This window comes from Dromaius novaehollandiae, chromosome 16 (assembly GCF_036370855.1).
Source record: "Dromaius novaehollandiae isolate bDroNov1 chromosome 16, bDroNov1.hap1, whole genome shotgun sequence".
NCBI lineage: Eukaryota > Metazoa > Chordata > Aves > Casuariiformes > Dromaiidae > Dromaius > Dromaius novaehollandiae.
This window is the reverse complement of record NC_088113.1, coordinates 10,607,373-10,631,123: the sequence shown is the minus strand read 5'-3', so window position 1 is coordinate 10,631,123 and position 23,751 is coordinate 10,607,373. Positions and strand designations below refer to the sequence as shown.

Below are 23,751 nucleotides of genomic sequence, written 5' to 3'. Positions count from 1 at the left end.
GGGGAAAAGACAAGTTCTAAATGAAGGGGCCCAGTCTCAAACTTAGCTTCCTTTAAAGCCTTCCCAACTTAGCTCATACGCTCAGTTTCTCTAATAACTCAGTTATTAGATAATACATACTAATAACTCCTGCTTTCTGCCTGACTGAAGCCTCAAGCTTCATTAGCAAACAGAATCTTCTCTGGGAATGTCTGCACAGCACAATTAGCCTGGGCGATGAGCACCAACTCTTGGCCTCAAGCTTGGCTCCACATAAGCATCACTGGGCAAAGCCCTGCCAGCGTTGCTGCTCCTATGCCATTTCTGTGCCTGCATGCATAAGCCGAGGGATTTTTTTTCTGGGCAGAGATGCTCTAGAGTTTGCCCCCAGTCAATCTGCAAAAGAATTTGTCTAAAATTTGAGATGACATTTTTCTAAGAAAGCACTGGTGGGTTAACAGTGCTCCCAGGATTGTCCTTGGAGCAGATTCTACCGAGAGCTGGTTGCTCCTGGGCGCTAGCCACACAAGCTCGGCTGGCTGAGCCCCTCCCAGCTCAGATTTCTGTGCCAGGAGGTAGGACTAAAGCTGACAGTTGAGTAAGAACGTTGGGGAGTGAAACACATGAATAACTGTACTTCCCACTGCACCACAAGGGAAAGGCTCCCTTGGTAAAATCTGAGGTGTCTTCCCTGAGAGCTCTAAAACCCCACTGGCTGGTGGTGACTAGACAAGCGATAAGCTCCGAGTTCTCTTCCCCTTCATTTTTTTTGCTCCAGATTTTAAATCCCTTATGACATCCCTGTTCTTTGCCATTCCACCACACACAATTGAAAATAATGACTGTGTAATGTACGTAAAACCAGTGGCAATTCTTTACCATGTCTCTCTGCTTCCATAGCACAGACCCCTCTGGCCTCTGAGGGCTGGGAACACCTTATCCAGGAGAGACCCGATGCCAGCTGAAGCATGCAAGTATTTTCCATCTCACAGTAGCCTCCGCACTTCCTGCGTCAGCAGAACCAGGATGGTTTTTTTTAGCATGCGTGCGGGCCTGCTCTCCCCCCCCCCCCCGCCCAATATTTTACAAGTTACTTCATTATCTAGTTTCAGGAACAGTTCAAGTGAAGCGTGATGCAGAAGAGCACCCTGGATCAATGAATTTATTTCACTCCTTACAAAAGCTGAACCCAGTCCTGCCTAAGCATTACACTGGCAGACACTGACTCAGGCCACCTGGGAAAAATCAATGCAGCTGAATTCCACAACCTAAGCCCTCCCCTGCCCCCTGCCTTGCTAAAAATGGGACATGTTTCTGCGCCTGGGAAGTCCTGGAATCGACTCTTTTTGTCTTCTTTCCTCATCAAATCTGACACAAGACACATCAGCTAGCAAGTCTGCAAAAAAATCAGTGCCCACAATACCTGCCCTAGTTCATGCCTTCCACCAAGGCTTTGCCAAATGCCAGCAGCCTCAGCGTCGTTGCGTCCCACGAGGCAGCTCAGCGTTGGCCCCTTTCACAGATGGGAAGGCCGGACACGTTCCCAAGGTCACGCAATGTCAGGGAAGAGCTGAAGGAGGCCTGCACTAGTCCTGTCCCTCAAGCCTTTGCTCAGCTTAGTAAGCAGAAACCCAGCTAAGTGCCAACTAAATAAGTGCCTCCAGAGGAGGTGGATGCCTGCAGGATACAGACGCGTAAAGCGACTGTCATTTTTTTTATTCCCAACTGCGCAGCATTAATTCATCACAGCATTTGCCACTAGATGGAGCTTTCTGGACAGCGCTCCACAGCAGGGAGCGTTTTCTGTTTATCCCAGGCTGCTCCTTTTCTTTCCTAAGCCCAAAGCGCTGGCCTTGGTTAATGGTGCCCCTTTCCAGTGAAAAGGGCCCGGAAAGATGCTTCCTCGACAGCGAGTGCTCATCTGTGCGTCTGGCAGGAGGGAAGGCTGATGCAGCGAGGACAGGCTGGCACCACAGCTTGGGTCTTCAGCCGAAGACAGAGTTGCTCAGAGTCTGCAGCAGCCAAGGCCACCACGGTCATTTGGCAGGTGCCCCAGCGCGGCGCCCCACTGGCCCGCACAGCCCCGAGCCCTCAGCCTGGCTCTCATCTGGAAAAGCGAGCACGGAAGGGCCTTTCCCATTAGGACGCCCATGTCCCCGAGGCCGGTGCGGGGAAGCTGGGCAGGGAGGTGGCAGAGAGGAGTGGGGGCAAGCGACTGTGCTGCCCAGCCGTGCTGCCCCCTCCATAACCCCCACCGCACGCTTGGCACTACGGTGAGCAAGGCACTGCAGTGCCAAGGGAAGAGGCTCATTCATTTTCAGCTCCCTGCCCCCAGCAAATTGCTCCTCTCACTATGCTTGTGGGGGCCAGGTGCCAGTTCCCCCCCCTTCCCTCCCCTTCCAAGGGTCCTTAGGCGAAGGGTGGCTCTGTCTCCCTTTGGGAACAGCTCTCGCAAACCCGCTCCTCCGGGTGTTCCTTGCACGTACCCAGAGCCTGCCTAAGCCCTGGGCACACGAAGAGGCCCCACTGCTCATCGGTCAGGGTAAATCCAGCCGAGTTACAAAGGTGCTTCGCTTTGCTAATTCCAAAAATAAGCCTCAGCGTCGAGGTGCAGCCATACCTGCTTTGGTGCAGGACTGTCTCGTCCCGCCTGGACGGGCGCCCCAGGGCTCCAGCGCACAGCTGGGGCTCCCAGGTGCGAACCACGCAGCACCGGTTAGGCAGCAGTTAAGCCGTACTGCCCCCCCCCCCCAAAAAAAAAAAAAAAAAAAAAAATCACTGACTCTCTACAGAAGCATTGCTGCTGCTTTGCAAGCAAGGCTCCGGGCAGGCAAACCTCCTGCTGGCCATTTTAAAGCCGGTATCTCCTGATGCCAATGCTCATTACCTATCTGCCACATGTAAAACGCCCACAAGCCTCAGGCTCTGCTGCAAAATGCTCCTAGCGAGAGGCAGGGGCTGGAGCTGCCCCGCATTCCCGGCTCGGCAAGCAGGCGGCAGGGGCGGCCGCTGCTGACTCGGCTACTCCAGCGGCCCGTTTCCATGGGGGCCCCGAGAGCAGCGCGCCCGGCCGCGGGGACCCGCGCGTGGTGCCGCCCGGCGCGGCCCGGAGTGATGCTGTTGGCGGGAGCCATGTGATTGATGCTGGGTAGCGCGGCCCGCGCCAGCCCGGCGAGCGCGCGTCCTGCTCGCAGCCCGTCATGGCGACTCCCAACAACGTTACTCCCACCAACTGCAGCTGGTGGCCCATCTCCGCGCTCGAGAGCGATGCGGGCAGAGCCAAGGAGGGGGAGGAAAACCAGGACCCGGCAGACCCCGCGCCCGGAGCCCAGGACAGGCTGGTTTTGTATCACTGGACCCAGTCCTTCAGCTCGCAGAAGGTAAACGGCTCGGCCGGCTTCCCCGGGAAGCATCGCCTCCCGCACCCAGGGCGCATCCCGGCCGCCGGAGCGGGGCTCGGCGTGCGGGAAGGACCATCGCTATTTCTCAGGGCTGGCGAGGGAGCAGGCTGTGCAAATAGCGTCTTTTGTACCTGCATTTCTGCATTTTAACAGGATCTGCCCGGGGAGGGGATGGGAGGAGGGGAAGGGGGGGGGAGCAGCTCGGCCAAATCCTGCTTTCACTCTGGGGTCAGGGTTTGGACCAGGAGCCGCCTCTGCTTTGTGATGACCCGCTCCCCGAACCCCACGCTGCTCAGCGGGACACCGAGCGCAGACAAAGGCTGGAGCGGGGGCTGCGGGGACCAGCCTGCCGCCAGCGCCCGCCCGGGCCCTGCGCATCCCGCCGCGCGGCTCCGCTGGGGAGCGGCCGCGGGGCTCAGCCCTGCGCCCGGGAAGGGTTTGCCCCTGACATTGCAGCAGTGCCCTGGGAATCCTATTCACCGGGAGCTTCCGAGGCTGCTGCGCTTGGCACTTGGGGCTGAACAACAAGAAATCACGTTTTCCAGGCAGCAGCGAGTGTTCATTTTGCAGCACGGCGGCTGTGTAACAAAGCTGACCTTCCTCTCCCGGCCCCGAACAGGCCCTGCTGTTCTCGTGCCATTAATCATACGAGGTGGACGGGGTGCTTAGAGGGCATTTAGGGGAGCGCGAAGCTTTCCCCCGCCAAGGGCCATGCCAAGCCCCGCAGCCGGGGCAGGGAGGCTGGGTCGCGGGGCCGGGCGCCCGTCTGCGCGCACAAAGGGACCGTGGCGCCCACCCAACGCGGCAGCGTGCCGGCACGTGGCCGGCTCCTCTGGCGGCAGGTGACTAATGGGCTTCTCCTAGACCTGCACCACCGCCGGGCTCCCCTGGCTGCACCGAGCCACGGCAACGCCTTTGTCTCTCGCTCTGCCCATCTGGCCACCAGCAGCAAGGGGGACGCGGCTAAGCTGCCTCTTGCACGGGGTCCCCCACAGGCAGCCTCAGCGCGGGGGGGATGAGGGGCCCAGGGCACCCCCAGCGCCGCCGGCCAGGCTGGCACGTCGGGCAGGACACCCGCGCCCAGCGTCGGCTTTGAGGTCACTTGCAAGGAAGGAGCCTTCGCAGGAGCCAGGCCCAAGGAGCGAGGCAGGGCGTCAGCGCACCAAGGGCCCCATCCGCAGGGAAACCCCCGGCAGCGGCAGAGTATTGCTCCTGGTCCCCAGGGTTCAGCTTCCCCCGGGAGCTGCTAGATGCCTCCCTCAGCGGGCGCTGGAGGCTATCTTTGGGCAGGCTCCTGAGCTCCTGCAGGGATTTGACCCCTCCTGCACAGGGAGGGATGCAATTTACTGCCACTTTGGGGTTTTTAGAGAAGATGCCTTAGCACAGCATGTGCCCGAGGTGCCAGGACTGGCTGGCACAGTGCAAGTGGGGCCTGGGGCCTTGCTGGTGGGCAAGGAAACAGCCACAGCATCCACAGCTCCTCACTAGGCCAGCAAGGTCCAGGCCTTCAGCTTCTGCTTCTTGATAGTGCAGGGGGACAGGACAGACAGCGGGAGCTTATGGGCTGGACACCCAGGATGGTCCCCATCAGGTTTGGCCATAAGATGGGAGGAAAACACCAAGAGCAAGGTGCAAATGTAGGAACTAGGCTTTTACTTGTTTCACTTTAAAAGAAATAATTAATTTGTCAGGCCTGTAAATAATTAATGGCTAATTCCACAGGAAATTTGAAGTACTTGTAGAAATGCTTATATTTGTTAAGTGGTATTTTTAGCTGCTCCTAGGTGGAAGAAAGCAAGCGCTTCTCCTTTTTCCAGGGGTTCTGTAAGAAGTGGCTCTCTGACGTCCCTGCAGGGTTTTTTTTTTGCCAGTTTGATATCCTTAGTACGTAATGGTCAGTTTTTCTTAAGACCTGGGTACCTAAAATGAGATTCTTGTGTGTGGGTCCAAAGGGCAGAGGGGGGCTGCTTCCCATGGTGGGTGCTGGGCCCTGTGACACCAAGGGGCAGGGAGGAGGAGGAAGAGAGAGGGAAAAGGAGGAAGAAATACCCAGCAGCACTATCCTCACACAGGCAGCTTCCAAGGCTTCCTAGGGCCCAACACCTGCTTGAAATCCCCACAAAGCAAAGCCGTTTCCCTGCTCCAAGTCTGCCCAGCACAGTCACAGAGCCCACCCCAGGAGCAGCACCTACCTGAGCTGCTATCGCTGCCTCCTTCTGCCGGCCGCAGCACCCACCAGTGCAAGGGGAAGCATTGCTGCCGCCTCCTCCTCTTCTGCTCCCTCCTCCTCCTCAGGTCGCACCTGGGCGGTGCCAGGTGGTGCCAGCACCCGGGTGGGGCCCACAGCAGCACCACTGATGCCCCCCAGCTGGGGAGATGCTGCCTCCCCTCCCGCCATGCCGGCCGTGCTTGGCCTGCTGCTGACGGGAGGGTTTCGGTCCTCGAGGACCTCCATTCCCCTCTGGCGAGTCAGCAGAGGGAGGACGGAGGCAGCAGGACACATCCTGCCAACCCTGAGGCTCGCGTGGCTGATTTGCAGCCACCGGGACTGTGACCCATCCTGCCTGTGTGACGGAGATGTGATCCTGCAAAGTTAGGGTGGTGCCTGGGGTGAAACTGCTCCGACCTCACACCCACCCGGGAGGGTGGTGACCGCTAAGGCCCTTTGCACAGCAGCATCTGCAGATCCTTCTGCATCTGGTCTGGGTGCCAGATCCCAGTGCTGAGCTTGGGGATGTGCAGGGCACCCGCATGTGACACCGCTGTGACACCTTGTGCTCGTCGCGCCCGCCACGCAGGGGCTGAGCGCTGCCCAAGCAGCCAGAACACCCTGCAGCGTGCCGCCCGCAGAACAGGCGCGCGGGGCTGTCCCCACTGTGCAGGCACAGCGGACACGCACCAGGACTGCTTGCACAGCCGCCTGCGCCCCCAAAAAGTACCGAGCCCAGGCCTTGGCAGCAGCTGTACAACACACACAACGGGCTGACTTCTGTCGGGCAGGCACCGGGCATCCTTGGGTCTCATTTTTGCCTTCCCTTTGATACCTGGGGGACAGACTCGGTGGCTATTTGCTTGGCAAGTGAGACCTTGGCTGGAGATGACTTTTTACAAGGTAGTAAATGAACATTCAGCTTTCCTCCCTGTGACATGTCCCTCCGCTTCTGGGAATGGAGATACTGGGTGTGCTGCCTGGATTTTGCTGCTGCCCCACGCTACGAGTGGCTTGGCTTCTTGCAGGGAGGGTGGGCAGCCCCATTTGGCACGTCTCATGGCAGGCCGTTGTGATTAAGTGGCAGGTGAGGGACACCGAGATGCAATGGAAGGTCAGTGTGGCAATGGAAGGTCAGTGGGTTGCTTCTAGGGCTTTTGGAGACCTGGTAACTCTTCCTCCACCTTTCTCCTTAGTTAGGAGGGGAGAGATGTGCATAGCGGGTCTGGCTGGCGTACGGGTCCTCATGCATCCACAGCACAGGAGGTGTCCCTGCCCTGAGAGGCAATCGTGGGGTGAACGCCCTGCCCGGTGGTGGGGGAGGCAGGTGGGGACAGTCAGCGCTGGTAGCTGAGTCTCCCTGTCCGGCGGCCTGTGGGAGACCTGGACGCGTGAGACTGAGCTGCTTCTGCCCTGGCCTCCTGTTCCAGGTCCGGCTGGTGATCGCAGAGAAGGGGCTGCCCTGCGAGGAGCGGGACGTCAGCATGCCCCTGATGGAGCACAAGGAGCCCTGGTTCATGCGGCTCAACCTCGGCGAGGAGGTGCCCGTGATCATCCACAGGGACAACATCATCAGCGACTACAACCAGATCATCGACTACATGGAGAAGAACTTCACGGGAGGTAAGGGCGGTGGGCAGAGACGTCCTGTCACACTGGTTCTGGGGGGCTCTGAGGCCTTATTCAAAGATGTTGCTGGCTAAATGCATCCACTTTTTCCTGGAGAATTTCAGCTTCTCCCCAAACAGCAGCAACCAACCAGCTCTCCCCAGACTTTTACATTTTGCTATGAGAAATGAAGGATTTCCACTAGAAATCCCCAAATGTCCTTTTGGAAATGCTGCTGTGGTGCCTTGGAGGAGTTGTGGCTGTGTCTCCCTTTCTGACGTAGAGGCTATGCTCCCAAACCGGACGGTTTCCCACCGGACACCGCTGCTCGGAGACCCCAGGGTGCCCTGGAGCTGCTCACCCGGAGACCCCACCCCGCTGCGCCCCAGGAGGCACAGCCTGGATGAAAGACTTTGGGTTTTGTCCACGTTTTTCCTGACTCCCCCTTCCCTCCCGCGGCAATGTGGAGGTAACACCACATCTGTAGCACAGAGAGCGGCAGGCGCTCAGGTCATACCTGTAAAGTGTGAGCTTGTCTCCTTCCTCGTGGGGGGAGATACTGGCACGAGGAGATGGAAGCAGATATGAATACAACCCCAGTGCCCCCAGTCACAACCAGTTGCTATCCAAACCCTTCTTCAAAAATGTTGGTATTTCTTGAGGTGTCTTGCGGGATTTCCATGCTCTTTTGCTTTTGGCTTGGCTGTAAGAGCTTCTTTTTGAGCTATTTTGGACTCTGATCTTGAGTAAAGGCGTGAAAAACCCAGTGTCTTGCCACAGTTCACCCAGCTGAGGGAAGGTCAGTGCAAGTTTGGCCCTGCTGTCCCTCTCCCCCTCCCTGGGATCGCAGAGAGCCGAAACGGGATCTGGACGCACACTTAAATGTTGCCCAGCTGTAAGACAGCTCTCACTCAGTTAAACCAAAAGCCTGCCAACAAAATCAGGCCAAATCAGATGTTAGCTTTGGGTTTTCCTCACCACAGTGCCTGGGGATTTCTGCCATTAACCCAGAGGACATGAGCACCTACAAAATGACAGGTCTTTTCTGGGGTGTCCTGGCACCCAAGCTCTCTGTGCCGCCAGTCTCCATTTACGCCTGGACGACCTGGCGTGTTTCAGGTCGCCAGCATTTGCCGGCTGTGCACGCGCGACAGCTTTTCCCGAAAAACATTCGTACGGCAGCGGCAGGGATCAGCCTGGGAGGGGAGCGGTGCCGGACGGGGACCGAGGCAGACCTGAGCCCACCAGTGGCGACCAGGGCAGACCCGCACGGGAGCACTGTAGAGGTTTTGGTGCCAGGCCGGGGCTGTCGGCGCTGCCTCCCCAAGCAGCCGCCCTCCCTCCCTCCCTCCCTCCCTGGAGTGGTGCCGCATCGGAGGGGAGGGCTGGGAGGAATCTGCCCCTTCACAGTCCAGCAAAGCCGGCAGCACCAGGCAGCACGGGAGGATGATGTGACGCAAATCCAGAGCGGGGAAGAGCCGGGAGAGCGAACCCCTTTTTCCACCCGCAGAGCCGGGCTGCGGTGCAGTGGCTGGCAGAGCACGCTGCCCTATGTCCCGTGGTGCCTGGTGCACCAGGACACGGGGACGGCACTCGAGGCCACTCGCTGCCCAGCAAGCAGCATCTCTCCAGCATCTCCTGAGTCCTGTCGCCCTCATTTTCCCGCATCTGCAGGCTGGGATGCTCCGCCAGGGAGACTTCAAAGTTAGGAGGGAGCTCTGACTGCAGCGTCACGGCGCTCGCCCCAGCATCCATCACCCATGGAGCAGAGACATCAAAAACACCTCAAAATAGCTCCCGAAGCACAGGCGTCTTGCCAGCTCAGCGCTGTCCTCTCCTGCCTTCCCTCGCCGCCCCGAGGCGGCACGCGGCAGAGATGCGCTGCGTCCCGCGAGCAGGACACGCGCGGCCGCGGCCTCGGCCAGCCCGGCCCGTCTCTGCTGCGGGAGACCCCGCGTTGGGTGGCCCCATGGCGGAGACGGTGGCTGCTTCCCCACCGAGCGGGAGCCGCGTGTTCGTGGCCGCGAGGAGCCGGGGTGGGCTGTTCACGGGACTGCAGTCCCCGCACCGCGCGGTGGCTTCACCGCGAAGGGCAGGAGAGGTGGCGTATGTGACACCAAGCTGTCACATCAGCAGGAGACGTCAGCTAACTCGGCGATGGGGAACAGCTCTGGGAGTGCTGGATATTTATAGCTCTTCCAGGGGATCTGGGCAAAGAACAGGTGGAAAGAGAGGGGAGGGCAGCTCTGTCAACCCTTATAATGCTGCTTTTCCACTTCAAACGAACGTGCAGCTGTGCGCAATGTCCCTCCTGCACCGACGGCGATTCCTCCTCGCAGCAAACATCCTAGAGACTGAAAACCAGCATGTTTGCTGGGGAGACCTTTCCTGCCTCGTCCCTCTCCCTCCTTCCAAAACATGGCAAGTTTTTTCTTTGAGAGTTTGCATCGAAATCTTTCCACTGTCACTTGTGGTTTATTGCCAAAGAGGAACACGGTGCTCCCCCACAGCCTGGAAAACTCCCGTCTTAGAGCTTTTCTGGCTAGGTGCATTCGCTCACCTTTTCACTGAGAAACACTACAGGTGAAGTATGGGAAGAAGGAGCCAGGCCCAGGGCATCACTCCTCCTTTCCAGACTAACGGATTCGGGAGTCATCAACTGCCAAATTTAGCTGGAAAAAGTATTACTGCAATGACAGCGCGTCGGGCTGAGGTGGGATCACCCACCCCGCAGAAACATGGGGAGTCTGGAAATGCCTTTACCTGAAGGGTGTATTTACAGAGCTTTGTAGTTCTCAGGGCTTGGAGCCTTCTTCTACTGGTTACGTGTACTCTGAGGGTCAGCTATCATTAAAGGACAGCATGCTAAGTGATATTTTCCTTTCCCAAGAAAAGCACTGAAGAGCATCGACATGCTCCGTTTAAGGGTCCTTCTCGGCAGGGCACTGCCCAGGAGCAGCAAGAACCAGCTGTCAGCTGGCTGGTGGCGACACGTCTCGGTGCCGGGTCACAGGGTGGCTGCGGTCCTGAGCTCCCAACCCAATTGCACAACCTCTAAAATCTCCCCAGGTGCTGCCTTTGGACTAGGTGCCCCAGCTGGTGACTATCTGTCTGCAGCAGCACCACGCAGCCCGTACGTGCAGGCCCTCTCAAGCATGTGAAGGTGGCATGAATGCCGTCCCACCGAACAGCTGCCTTCGGACCCTGCTGAAGGATGCTGGCCCATGGCCAGCACGCGTCTAGCTCACTGCGGCCTCTCTATCTCTCACGTCGGTGCGAGATGGGACAGTCATTCTCAACGTGCTGATTTCCAGCCTTGGCACCAAGCAACGGGATGTTGGCTGGGCGCCATATGGAAGGAGCACGCAGGCCATAGAGTGGTTATTGTTATTTCATTCAGCTGGTCACTTTTCTCAGATGGAAAATCCCAGTTTGGAGAGCTGGAGTTCAGGCATCTCTGTATGGAGGCAGCTAGAGGCAAAGAGCAGCCCACGAGCTCCGGAAGCTGGAGGAGCAGCTCCGCTTCGTGGAGGTGACGGTAGTGCTGATGCCTGCTGGTCAGAACGACCCGAGTCTGGTGCACACACGGACACCAGCAGTGCTGACAACCATTTAGTTTAGGGGCAGAATCAGTCTCCCCTCAGCCTCCCAGTGCTTGCAATGTTAACAACAACATGAACAGCAACAACACTGCACCTACAACACAGACAGCACTCTAGAGTACCGTCCTCCTTGCAAGAGTCAGCTGCTTGCCCCGAAGGGCGGCTGCGCACCTCTCTGGGAGCTCTGTAAACCCACCCTGATTTCGGGGCCTAGGTGCTTCAGGCTGATTTCCAGACAGCCCCCGACCTACGTGCAACCCTGTAGCAGTGACACCGCATGAAGACACCCACCTTCGGCGCTCAGGCAAGAGGGGCGTCATGGGCCCAGACCTCTAGCAAGCTTTGAAAACTCCCCGGCTCAGAGCTGTGAAGAAGTTTGCAATACAGGGACCGCCAAAACGTCCCTGGCCTTGTGTCCAGGCGACGGCAGTCAGCAGGTTGGGGCAGGCGCCGTGTTGCCTGCACCAGCACACCGGGCAAACTGCATCTCCGCCGAGCAGACCGCGTGTCGGCTCCCACTGCCTTGCCCACGCCGTGTTAGCACTGCCGTCAAGTCAGGCCCTGAATTAATGGGCAGCGTTGGCCAGGGTTTGCCCTTCACCTTGGACCAAGGATCCGGCCTGCGGTGAGCTCTGCACTGCAGGCAGCATACGGACAACTTAGTTTACTGAGTCCCAGTGGTGAATTTACTCACTGCCTGTTAACGGCTCTCTGCAAAAGCCATAAACATTTATGATCCCATAAAAAATGAAGCTGATATTCCTGGGGGAGACAAAAGCAACATTTCCTTTATTCCGGTGTCAGCGGCCGTGTATTTTGAACTGTAGGAACAATAAAAATAGCGCGATACAAACTGCCATCCACCCAAGATGAATAAAACCCAACAAGCTGAGGACACGCAGAGCCCGCCTGGGGCGACGGGATGCGCCTGCAGCGTGGGCATGGGATGAGCGTTCGGGAAAGGTGTGCTCCGCTCCTCATTTTGTCATCAGCTCCCAGATTACCCATTCTGAATGGGATTTTCCAGAAAACCTAAGGGAATTAGTTACCTCATTCCCGTTGGTGTAACGAGTGCATAGCTCGGGTGATCCCCACCCCTAGTTCTTGTAGCTCTGCTCTTCTCTGCAGAAAGGGAATAGTTTTTTCCACGTTTGAGAGATGTGAAACCAAAGCGTGCACATTCAGAGCCCGCAGAGGTGACACACTTTATACACTGAGATCCTTGTAAACGAGAAACACAGAGAGCGCTTTGGGCGAAGACACACGTCCGCGCGGAGCTGTGGGTTTGCCCTCCGCTGCACGCGGGCTGGGCAGGTCCCGGCACGGCAGGCGGCGCGGGGACATTCACCGGCCAGCTGGGAAGCGGCAGAGCCGACCGCAGAGTGATTAATGCTTTTGCAGCAGCCGTGCTAAACGTGGGTGCTGCTGTCGGGCTCGCGAGCGCGCGGCAGGGTGTGGGGCAGCAGGCAGCTGGAGCAGAGGTGCTGGGCGCGCGGACGGGGGCAGAGCCGACCGGGAGGGGAGCACGCGGCGCGGCGCTGCTGCTGCCCGAAAGCCCTGTGCGCAGAGCACCCACGTGCCCCCTGGGCTGGGCTCCGGCCGTGCGGGGCTGAGCGGGTGGGAGCACCCCGACACCCCCACCCAAAGCGGAGGGCAAACCCACGGCAGGGCTTTGCCGGAGCCGTCCTTGCAGAGCTTCGGATTACCCAACGCTGATGGCAGCCCTAATCAGAGCTAGGCCAAGCCAGCGTTGCACACTGCTCTCCTACATGCAGGCTAACGAACCGTTAACGACTGTCCGACCTCCCTCGGGCCGGGCGCCGCTAACGCCTCTCCCGCTCGGCATTTCAGAAAACGTCACCCAGCTGATCCCCGAGCCGGGCAGCCTGCTGCACTCGCGGGTGCTGCAGTACCGGGAGCTCTTGGACTCGCTGCCCATGGACGCCTACACGCACGGCTGCATCCTGCACCCCGAGCTCACCACCGACTCCATGATCCCAAAGTACGCGACCGCTGAGATCCGCAGTAAGTTGCCTCTCCAGCAGGGCTGCCTAGAGCCAGTGCTCCCCTCGGCGCTGGCTCCTCGCCTGCCTTTGGGTGCAGGGTGACAGCGGAGCCCGCGAGCGGGGCAGGACGGACCTCGGTGCCCCGAGCCCCCTGCCCCGTGTGCAGCCGCTGGCCGTCCCGCTCTCGGGGGTCTCCTCTTTCCCTGAACGCGGGTGGGGGGAGCTGGCAAAGCCCCTGGGGGGCTGCAGGGGTCCCGGTAAGGCAGCCCCTCGCCCCGCCGTGTCCGTCCGTCCTCGCCCAGCCCTGCCTGGGGCGCGCACCTCCCCTGCTCCCCGCTCTCTTCCCCGCGCGCTGCCTCCCTCTCCTCGCCAATAACCTTCCGGGCAGAAGTGGAGCCTACAGAGGGATTGAATTGCAGATACGGGATGAATCTGCATAAGATCGTGTCCCCGACCTTCAAGCACTCATGAAACATTGACGATGCTTAATATAACTCACCTGCAAGGAGCACCGCTAAAGCGGGCTGCTCTCCAGGACGTGACCTGCCCGCAGCCCCCAGAGGCGGCCGCGTCTCCCGGCTCTGGCCCCACGTGGCCCCCTTCGCAAGCAGAGGCTTAATGCGAGCGGGCCTGGGGTCAGCCTGGGCTTCGCCCCATCCCCACATCCCACCTCGTGCACTGCGAGCCCCTGGGATCCCCAGGCCACGCATCGAGCCACGGCCTCTCCTCCTCACGATGCTGTCGTGCCTCAGCCCCTCTGACTCATTCGCTACCCGAGAGCTCTGCCAAGATGCTTAAAAATATCTCCGAGCCTCTCTGCCTGGTGGCTGCTTTCCCAGCCCTTCCCGAAGGAGGGCTCGCACTAGCCGGGCACGGCGCACGGCATCCCGGGAGCGATGCTCTGCCCCGGGCGGCTCCCTCCGCCCGCAGAGGCAGCCGGGCTGCAGTCAGTGCTGCAGCCGTGTCCGCCGGGGAGGGCGAAGCAGGGCCAGGCTTTCCCGAGGGGCCGTGGGAACTAAAACCGGGTCCAAGGCAACCGCGAGTCCCTTCTCTCGCAAAATGCGGACAGCGAACTGCTCAGAGGGCGACATTCAGGCCTCGCGGCACGGACCCCCGCAAGCTGCAGCTTGGCAAGCACCTTGGTGGGACCGGCAGGCGCGTTTCCGACGGCCGCTGAAGGCTCTCGGTGGAAATCGGGGTGTTTCGTGGTTGCGGGGCTGCGCACAGCCGCTGCCGGCTGCGGCCCCGGCCAGCCCGGGCCTCCCCAGCACAAGGATCGCTCACGCAGCAGCAGTGCCGAGCCTGGTCCAGAGGAGCGAGCAGAGAAAGACAGATGGTCCCTGGCAGGGAGAGATTAGCCCGGCTGCGGGTAGCCTATGTCATCCCTAAGGCGTTACTCTGTTTTGTACTCGTTCTTCCATTTACTCTTTTGCCTCCCTGTCGGCTCCCGTGTGCAGAAAGCCCTTGGCATCTTCCCGCTGCCCTGAGCTGGGGAGAGCGGGCGTCCCTCCAGCGCACGCGATGGTGTTGCGTGCCGGGATGCTCGTGCCTGAGGCAGGCGTGCCCGGGGCTGCGCGGGCAGGGGTGCCAGGGGCCCGGGGCACCCAGCGGCCCGGGCTCGGCTTCCCTGCGGCGACATCCTCCCACCGGCACCGGCTGCGCGCAGAGCCGGCCGGCCCAGCTGAGTCTTGCCCTCGGCTCGAGGGTAGGACTGAGGCTTCCCCGGGGAGGGAGGAAGTGCTCAGCAAAGATCTTAAAACAAGAGCGGACAGAAGCAGAGCGAGAGAGACCCGCTGGCAGTGCTAATGGGAATCCAGGAGAGGAAACAAAGAGCTGAAATCCCCTCGAAACCTGTAAGGCTGGGACTAGCCTTGCAGGAGGCTGCTGGCAACCGAACAGGAGCGATAAAAGCCTCTGCTGAGGCCAGGAGCAGCGGAGCAGCGCAGCGGTGCGCTAACAGCACGCACTTACCCCAGTGCCCCGAGAGTGCATGTGCTGGGGGCCAGGTGGGGGTCGCAGCCGCACCGCGGGGCGCCCGAGGTGCTCCGGGCAGGCAGTGGCCAGGCCCCGGCGCTGGGCCATAGGGCTGCGGCACCGGCCGTGGGAAAGGCAGCGGGTGCACAGCGAACGGGCTGGCCGTGTAGCACGGGCCTCCAGCTTTTTTGTGCACCTCGTTAAAAAATTAACTTCCACTACTTCTTCCGGACCTGTGGCCTGGCTGTTTTGCTTTAACGTCCCCGATGCTGCAGCTATACAAAGCAGCGACTCATCACCCCCCTCGCTGCCTCTGCGCAGCGGGGGTTACAGACCCGCGGGAACCTGCCTGCTGTTCCTGAGCGAGTCTCAGTCTCTTCTGCAGAGCTCCCTCCGTTGCCCCCGCTCGCCCCGGCTTCCTTTTTAACACAGCCCTCGTTGCGGGGGTAGGTCGGAAATCTGGCCCGGTTCGGACCCCCAGGCTGCCCGTCGCAGTGCCGTGCCGCTTCTTTGCCCCCAGGTATTTTGCTGGGTGGCGCGAGGTGGGCCCGGCCCCCGCCAAGCGCAGCCGGTGCCTCCCCGGAGGGGGACGCGGCGCCCAGCCCCGCTCTCCGTGTGCCCGCAGGACACCTGGCCAGCGCCAGCACCGAGCTGATGAAGCTGGAGCCCGAGGAGGAGCCCCAGCTGACGGAGCCGTACCTCTCCAAGCAGAAGAAGCTCATGGTGAGTCGGCCGCCGCGACACGCAGCCCTCGGCGGTGCGAGACCCCCGCGCTCGTCCCGTCCCACCTAACCCGCTGCTCTCCCCCAGGCCAAGATCCTGGAGCACGACAACGTGAGCTACCTGAAGAAGATCCTCGGCGACCTGGGAATGGTGCTGGACCAGATCGAGGCCGAGCTGGAGAAGAGGAAACTCGAGTACCAGGGTAGGCAGAGCCCCTCTCCCCCAGCCGGCGTGGGGCCGTTGCCAGCAGCCCCCTGCCCGGAGGGTCCCCGGCGCCTCCACCCGCAGGGGCACCCAGCTCGGCGAGGCAGGCACGGCCGCCCCGCTTCCCTACCCCCGCGCCTGGCCGTCCTGCGGGGCCCCGGAGCGCCCGGAGGCTCCGCGGCATCACCCTAGCAATTCATTAGGCACCGAGAACTCCTCTTGACTAATTAGGCTCAGGCACTATGTGCACTTGGGCTATGCCGCCGGCAGGATTAGGCTGCCTGCCAAGCCGGTGCAAATGAGGTCGGGTAATTAACATTAATTGCGGGACTCTGGCCTCTCCAGGCAGCCCGCCCACCCGCCTGCCCTTTGCCAGCATCTGGGCAGGGGTGCAACGAAGCCGCCTCTCTGCTCCCCAGCGAGCAGCCGTAGGGCCGGGGCTTTGCAGGCCGTGCTCCTTCGCCTTGCCCGGAGAGCGCGGTGGCCGGCTGGCGCGGAGCGGCGCTAACGGCACGGGGCCGCGGGAGAGCCCGAAGGAGCCGTGGGGTCAGGGCAAAGCCCCTCGGCTTTGTTCCCGGGGTCACCTGTTAGCGGAGGCCTTCGATGCTTCGTTATCGTCCCTCCTGCCCAGCATTCACACCCAGCTCCGCTTCCCCTAAAAACCTGGCTCTCGGCACGGGAGTGCGGCTGGCTTTGGTGTCCTGGCGCAGGGTCCCCGGTGCTGGAGAGGGGAAGGAGGCAGGACCTTCCCGCCAGCGCGCGGGGAGAGCGGCCAGGCTGGGCTGGCTCTTGTGTGGTCTCATTCTTCCCTGCAAGTGGTTTTGATTCCTGAGGATTTCTCACATCCCCAAAATAGGACATGTTAACCTGACACTCCTAAAGCATCTCACAATGCCCAGCAGCAGCCAAGGACAAATGCTTTCACTCCCCCTGAGCACTGACATGGAGCAGAAGTGGTCACTGCACCAGATCCTTCTTTGAGAGAAGCCAGCGGCTCTTTTCCAGGGACCTCCTGGCAGGCACGTTGGGTGAGACTAGCCAGCTAGGCAACTGCAGACCCCAAAAGAGTTTCCAGTGCAAGTCTCCACAGAGCCAATCAAATAGGGTATTTTAGTTCCTGGGTCTACATCTCCCAGGATCCACAGGCCCTGAAAGGAAATGACTGACCTAGATGCAGCCTACAGATCTGTGATTGGCTTCAAAATTTAGGAAAGAAAGTTCCCGAGCTCCCCAGCTGGTTTCCTAGGGAGTCACCGGGAAAGGACCGACTTGCTGACACATCCACGGCAGAGCGCTGCCGCAGCTCAGCCCCCACGCTGGGACCCCAGCCGGGCCTCGGCTGGCCAGCCCGAGCCGCGGTGCAGCCTCCCGCTGCTCTTGACACGCAAAATCACAGAGAGGGTCAACAGAGCCGTTTTGCAGACAGTGGTTTGTAGCTTTGTGTGGGTTATCAATGATCACCTCCTGCTCCCAGCCCTGTGGCCCCACATACCCTGCATCACGTAGCCCGACAGAGGGGCTCTGATTTCTTGGGACAGCAGAGAGCTGAGAACAAAGCACCTCAGGTCTGGTCCAAACTCCTTTGCTTTTGTGGATCTTTTGAAGATCTTCAAGATCTTTAAGTGTCCACCCAAGGACTTATTCTTATTCTACCTACTCTGTGCCTTCTTTCTCCAGGGCAGAAGTGTGAACTTTGGCTCTGCGGATGTGTCTTTACCTTGGCCGATGTCTTGTTAGGAGCTACCCTGCATCGCCTCAAATTTCTAGGACTCTCTAAGAAATACTGGGAAGATGGCAGCAGACCTAACCTACAGTCCTTCTTTGACAGGATACAAAAACGCTTTGCCTTCAGGAAAGTTTTGGGAGATATACATACCACGCTCCTCTCGGCAGTGGTACCCAATGCCTTCAGGCTGGTCAAGCGGAAACCTCCCTCCTTCTTTGGAGCCTCCTTCCTTATGGGATCTCTGGGGGGAATGGGATATTTTGCTTATTGGTATTTAAAGAAAAAATACATCTAATGCTGGCTGCTTGGTGTTTAGTTTGGTGTCTCTGTGCTGTGTGAAATTATGATGAAGCCTCAGTAACTGTAATGAAATTTGAAGCAAGGTATGAATAATTATATTGTTTAATGTAACATTCCATAGTCTAGAAGTAGAAACGTATACTGCAAGGAAATAAGACAACAAAAAACGTGTCGACTTGTAAATGCCTTTTTTAGGTTTAAGTATTCAACTCTAGAGAGGCGTGTGTAGTGCTCGGGGGCCGCGGGGCTCACCCATGCCCACCGGGAAGCAAGACAGCCTCCAGAGCAGGCCAGCTCCAGTGGGAGAGACGGGAACCCCGGGAAGTCTCCTCGCGCCCATGTTAAGCAATGGGACTGGGATACTCGGGCCTCTACGTTTATGTTTTCAAATCGCTCACTGGCCACCTTTCACACATACGAGCAGTGAGGACTCCTTCTTCTAAAAGCCGCTCTGTTGCTGTGCTCAGAGGCCTCTCCTGGGAGCAGGGAAGACACAGCCGGTTGGGACGGGGTGCAGTAGCTGGTCGCAGTCAAGGTGGATTAATGTTCTTTAATTATCCATTTTTCTATTATTTTCACTAAAGAAATATTTTTTATTGAGCTGTTCTTAGAATGTATCCACTTTCTACATCTGGTTTTGGTGTGGTTTGGGGCTTTTTTTTTTTTTTTTTTTTAAGATTTAATGTCTGTCTTTAACTAAATGCCGCACTTTTTTCCTGAGATAAATAATTCTGACTTCCATCCTGAATTTTGTCACATGAAGGGGATTATCAGTATTATTTGTTTTAGCCTGGTGGCTCTTTGCCTTGAATTTCCTTTCATGGATTTGCAAAGCATCTTTCACCGACTGAGCATACTGGGACTCTGAAAAAGTACAACCATTTTCAGAACTTTTCAGCACTTTCCTGAAGACACTTTGGCTTTCTCTTCTGTTGGGGGCTCTTTTCTGTCATTTCCTCGCTGTGTATTTTCTTAGAGACACTTTGCACAGAATCACATTTATCACTTTCTTGTGCCTTTTGCATGTTGGAAAGAATAAAGGGCCTCACTGCTACTCACGCTTTGAAAACTGAGATCCTCAATAAACCATATGGGAGGAGTAACCGCTTCACATTTCTAAACGTGTTCAACTTCCTTCTAGCCTTATTTCAAAGCATGCCCACATGCAGAGGGATGCGCAGGTGGTTTGTGCCATTTCTCACACACTGCATTGATATAAAAGTCACATGGAAATGATATGCTTTCCTCTTCCACGGCACATACTTCTGGGAGCACTCGGCCTGCTGGGACCTCCTCCGGCCGGTTCTCAGAGCGCTCCAGTGCTTCCCAGCAAGCTGTCTCCAGGCTTGGTAGCTTGGGCCAAGCATGGCTGAACTGACAGGAATTGCACTGCCTCTGACTCAAAATGATCTTTGTGCATTTGAGAGCTGCAGGATTTCCCAGCAGCTTTGGTGCTCTGGCAGTCGTGGAGTTGTGAGTATTTAGCAGGAATTACAAGGGATGAGCACACAGGGCTTGGACAAATGCAAAACATACAAACTTATGCTGTGCTTGTCACGACTGTACAGGCTGGTCCAACACACTTTTGGTGTACTATCACCTGTGCTGCTGCAAACACGCTACCCATGTCACCTCCCAGGGATTAGGCCCACACTTCATACTGGTGCATGAGAGCCCCCCAGCACACAGGAGAACCCAAATCACCACCTGGACGTGCTTGTTGAGCACCTACAGCTTGGGCTGCTCAGTGCAGCCACAGGTTCCCACAAACGTGGTTGCATATTTGCTTCATGGTATCAATGACTTTGGAAGAAGTAGATATTTTGGTGCATTTTGAGGAGGGGAACAGCACTGAAATGGGAGAGTCTCCCAATATTATCCACCTTGTTGAGTCTGAAAGGTACAAGAACATACACTTTCTACACAAAAAACAACCCATGGTCCATCTGGTCCAATAGTTCATGCTGAATCCCCAGAAGCAACTACAAATACACAGTGACATGAAATGCTTGCCTTGTCATCCTGTCTTTTGCCTTCGTCAGTTTTCTACATACACATTTCCTGGTGATCTCAGAGAACTGACGCACCCACCAAGTGCAGAAAGAAGTATTAATAGGGCTACAAGGCCAGGAAACCTGGAGAATGAGAAGAAATACTTCCATAGTTCCCAGGATTTTGCCTTGAGGTTGAGGCAGAAGAAAGATTCTTAGCAAGATTGGCATTTGTCTTTCTTTTTAAAAGAAATAATGAATTTTAAATCACACAGAGCACACTGCAAACACTGCAGAATATATTCCTTTGTTTTGAAACATACTGTTATGATGCAAATATTACAAGGATGCCAGATAGAGCCAACGGCTAGAACCAGGCACAGGTCAGGTCAGGTCAGTGCACGTGGCAGTTGTCCGTCACGTCGCCTCATGCGTGCCGAAAAGCTAAAGATGCCATCGTGGTCCGTTCCGCATAGGGATCTCAGTAGAAAGCGGGGGGGCTGGCTAGTAACGTTCACTAATAAGCCTTTGTTTTGGACCAAATAAAGAAAATTCAGAGAGGGCAGGAGAGGCAGACAGTGTTCCCTGCCACTGAGCCCTGTTTCCCTAAGCCAGTAATGAAAAAATAGCACGACTTTGCTCCAGGGAAAAGGAATCCGCAAGAGTGATAAAAGACAATTACTGTGACGGGCAGAGGCTGGACTGATTAAAGACCACGCTGAGCCAGGAGATGAATGCTACCACTCCGATCGATCCAGATTAGCCAATTACTGTGGAGCAGCCCTGTGGTGATTACAGGCTGTCAGAATAAGAAGTTGCTTTGTTCTACCTGATCTGAGCCTAATCAGACTTTTTCTGCTCCAGTTCCATTTAAAAGGGGAGTCTCCAATTTCCACACCTCCATAAACCAGGCACTGGCCCAATGCTCGCTGTCCAAGGCACTTTCTGTACACAGAAATGTCAGAATGAGTGCAAAAGCTGCTTTCTCACTCCAGGACTTTGTGCTCAGCTCTCAGCAAGGTGTGGGGTAACAGCAGCACCGAGGGGTATGGTGGAAGGGGAGGCACCTCCAAAGCACTATCTGGTGCAGTACTGATAGCAAACTGATACCACTGAAATGCTGGCTTAGCTACACTAGACAACAGAGGGAACAGCTTGTGCTCTATCATCTCACCTTGTACGCCTGCGTGCCTGATCTGAGCCTAGTAGCCCGTTTGCATTCACCAAGGCCCAGTCTAGCACTGAGGAACAGATTCATGCTACATGTCTTTATTTATCCATACATATCTTCAGCTTTCAAAATGCCTGGGTTTTGGAGACAACTATGCTTTTAGGCAGCTGAGGGCCATCTCATCTGTGCCGAGATGCTGAACTTGCAGTTATGAGAGCGCAGAAAATCAGGGGCTGCGCATCAAGTGCAGGCCCTTCAGAGCACCTCCGAGATGGAGCTTCACCTGAGAACGGCAAACACCAAAAATGGAGCTTGTGAAAATATTGAACGCTGGGTTGCATTGTGTATCATTCACTGCCATCATCATGATCAAAGCCAAATGCACTCAAACTGTTTCCACAGTACAGACAGTGGCACTGACTGACTAAATCTCCCAGGTTCCTGAAAGGCCTTTTAATATTGATAATATGGGATTTAGAACTAAATAATCAAAGAACCAGTAAACAGTGTACAACCTAAGAGTTAACTATTGTAACTCCATAGCAGCAGTCATCTGTGAAATAGGGGAGGATCAGAGGGTAATTCTGCTTCTGTTTGTGCCCTCAGCAAAGCTCCTTCTACTACAGGAACGTCTGCAAAAGCTACTTTTGCCTTGGCAGGACAGAATAAAGCCCCAACCCACATTCAGTACACTGCTCCTAGACAACAAAGAATGTGAACTCCAGAGACAAATGGGAATGAAAGCATCTGTGTAAGTATTTTGTGAACAGGGACAGACTTCATACCCTTAAATGATCTCCTAAAGCAGGGCCTCAGTGTCCAAAATATAGAGGATTCAGACCAAGCCATTTCCCACACTGAATCTGTTTTTAAGCAGTAGTGGAAAACCACTGGAACTTGTATTCTCAGATAAATCAGTCTGTCTTAATGCATTTTATTTCCTTTTTTCCCCCCCTCACGCTGATTTCCTAATATGCTCAAATGACATTTATTATCATCTTTCCATTCTCTCCATTTTACATGCTTTCTTCTGAAGGATTAAACAGACAGAAAACAGTCTATCTGCTTTAAATACCTCACAGTGAAACAAATACCACATATTCCACAAATAATTTAGATGAACAGTTGCTTTGTCAGAACACAGCTGTCTATCACTAACTGCAGGTTGCAGTGAAGGCAGTCAGCACTAACTGGGGGAGGCAGAGGCTGCAGACGGGAGCGACCTGTGTGCTGCAGCCCAAGGCTGTTTGCACAGAAAGTAGTTGCCGTTGCCAGAGCAGATTATTTCTTTCTCCATGTCACTTCAGTGATGAGCAAGATTAACGAGCAAAGAATCAACCTCCACCCACGCCTTGGGAGCGTGGGAGCTCAGTGGTTTCTCTCTCTCTCTTTTTTTCTTTCTTTTTTTTTTTTTGGTCTTTCTCCTCCGCACCATGATCTACTTTCCGCTCTCCAGTTCATCCCTCTCTGCCTTCCTATCCCTTTCCTTTCCTGGACTCCCCTAATTTCCTATCTCCTGCAGCAGATAGCTGGGATGCATGAGCATTTTTACAGAGATATTTCTACTGTCAGGAGCCCATGGGTTGTGAAACACTGCAACAATGGACAAAGCGGCTCCAATATCCACCTTCTGAGAAAGAAAAAGAAAAAAAAGGAGACAGTCTTGCTAAAATAAGCTTTAACATCACAGACCAATAGATGACTTAGAAATAACTGTCTTTAAAAATAACATTGTCCATTCCCCTACTTTCACTGCTTCCTGCCTCATCCCTTTCCTAACAGTACCTCATCTTCCCCATGACCTAAATCCTCTTTAGCTCCAGTTGAGTTATCCAAATAAAGCTACTTTGCAATCAGAACAGACTGTAACCAGGTTTGAGGGTGTATGAGTGCTGCAGGCGCTTCTTGACACAGAACTAAGTAATTTGTAAAAAAAAGTTTAGAGCTTTCACACATACTCTTTACATCACAGGGTAACGTCACTCCACTGCAACTCTTCTGAAACACCTGCTTTCTATTTTCGCTTATGAAAAGCAATTTCTTTCCATTCCACACCCCAGGATCCAACCTTTGCAGAAAAGCAGTAAGGAGGACTCTTGGCCACAAAGCTTTTAGCTAAAATGGTGCCAGATTTTTTTTTTTTTAATCTCTTAACCTTCAAATTATGACAATCAATGAGGGGGGGACAGACCCTTCAAAATCCCAAGCCTCCATCACTTCCACCCTTCCAAAAAGAAAGAAAAAACCTGCACCCAAATGGTAAGGTCAGGCTATGGCAATGCTAGAGCAATGCTGCACAGATCTGAGAACTGGTATAGAATCACACTCTACCACGCACATTTTAAATTGGTGCTTGTTTCCGTCATCTGCAAACTGCAGAGGGCTGACCCTGACTGTCGTTCAGAATTATACCACAATCCTACTGAGTTTGGGTGCAACAGTTCACACACATGGAAATAAGGCTAACAGGCCTTGTGGATCACAGTCTATCATTTGTGGTCCACATCTTTATCTTTAATTAATGATGTGGTCTCATCTTTATTTTTAATTAATTTGTACAGCTTTCTCCTTCACAGTCAACTATTTTGAGCCACAGTCTCCTTAGCTCAATTTTCTCCAGCGCTGAGACATGGTCTGTTAAGCTCAGCACAGTTACAGTCACATCTTGTACATCCTCTGGACAGTGCTGTTCTCTTCCCTTTCCCATGAGAAGGTGCAAGCTTTGAGGGATAACAGCAGCACAGGATTGAGGAAAGAGATTTCAGTAGAGAACTGACATTTACACTAAGAACACACCCTGACATGAAAAAACTTTTCCCCACAGATTAAAAGCACCAGACTACATGACCGAGGAAAT

At 55.9% G+C, this 23,751-nt stretch overlaps 1 protein-coding gene across 1 annotated transcript; it reads left to right on the top strand.

The window, feature by feature from the left end:
* Positions 1–2,780: 2,780 nt before the first annotated feature.
* Positions 2,781–18,853, top strand: GDAP1L1 (ganglioside induced differentiation associated protein 1 like 1). The gene is made up of 6 exons (XM_026093037.2): positions 2,781–3,359; positions 7,020–7,212; positions 12,651–12,824; positions 15,405–15,502; positions 15,590–15,704; positions 17,384–18,853. The coding sequence occupies exons 1-6, from the start codon at positions 3,180–3,182 to the stop codon at positions 17,725–17,727; spliced, it is 1,104 nt and encodes a 367-aa protein (XP_025948822.2). The 5' UTR covers positions 2,781–3,179; the 3' UTR covers positions 17,728–18,853.
* Positions 18,854–23,751: the final 4,898 nt, after the last annotated feature.

Excerpts from the sequence above, each read along its gene's own strand:
- GDAP1L1 (XM_026093037.2), top strand. The coding sequence starts at position 3,180 with ATGGCGACTCCCAACAACGTTACTCCCACCAACTGCAGCTGGTGGCCC. Across the intron at positions 7,213-12,650 it reads GGAGAAGAACTTCACGGGAG|AAAACGTCACCCAGCTGATC; the intron begins GTAAGGGCGGTG and ends TCGGCATTTCAG. Across the intron at positions 12,825-15,404 it reads CGCGACCGCTGAGATCCGCA|GACACCTGGCCAGCGCCAGC; the intron begins GTAAGTTGCCTC and ends GTGTGCCCGCAG.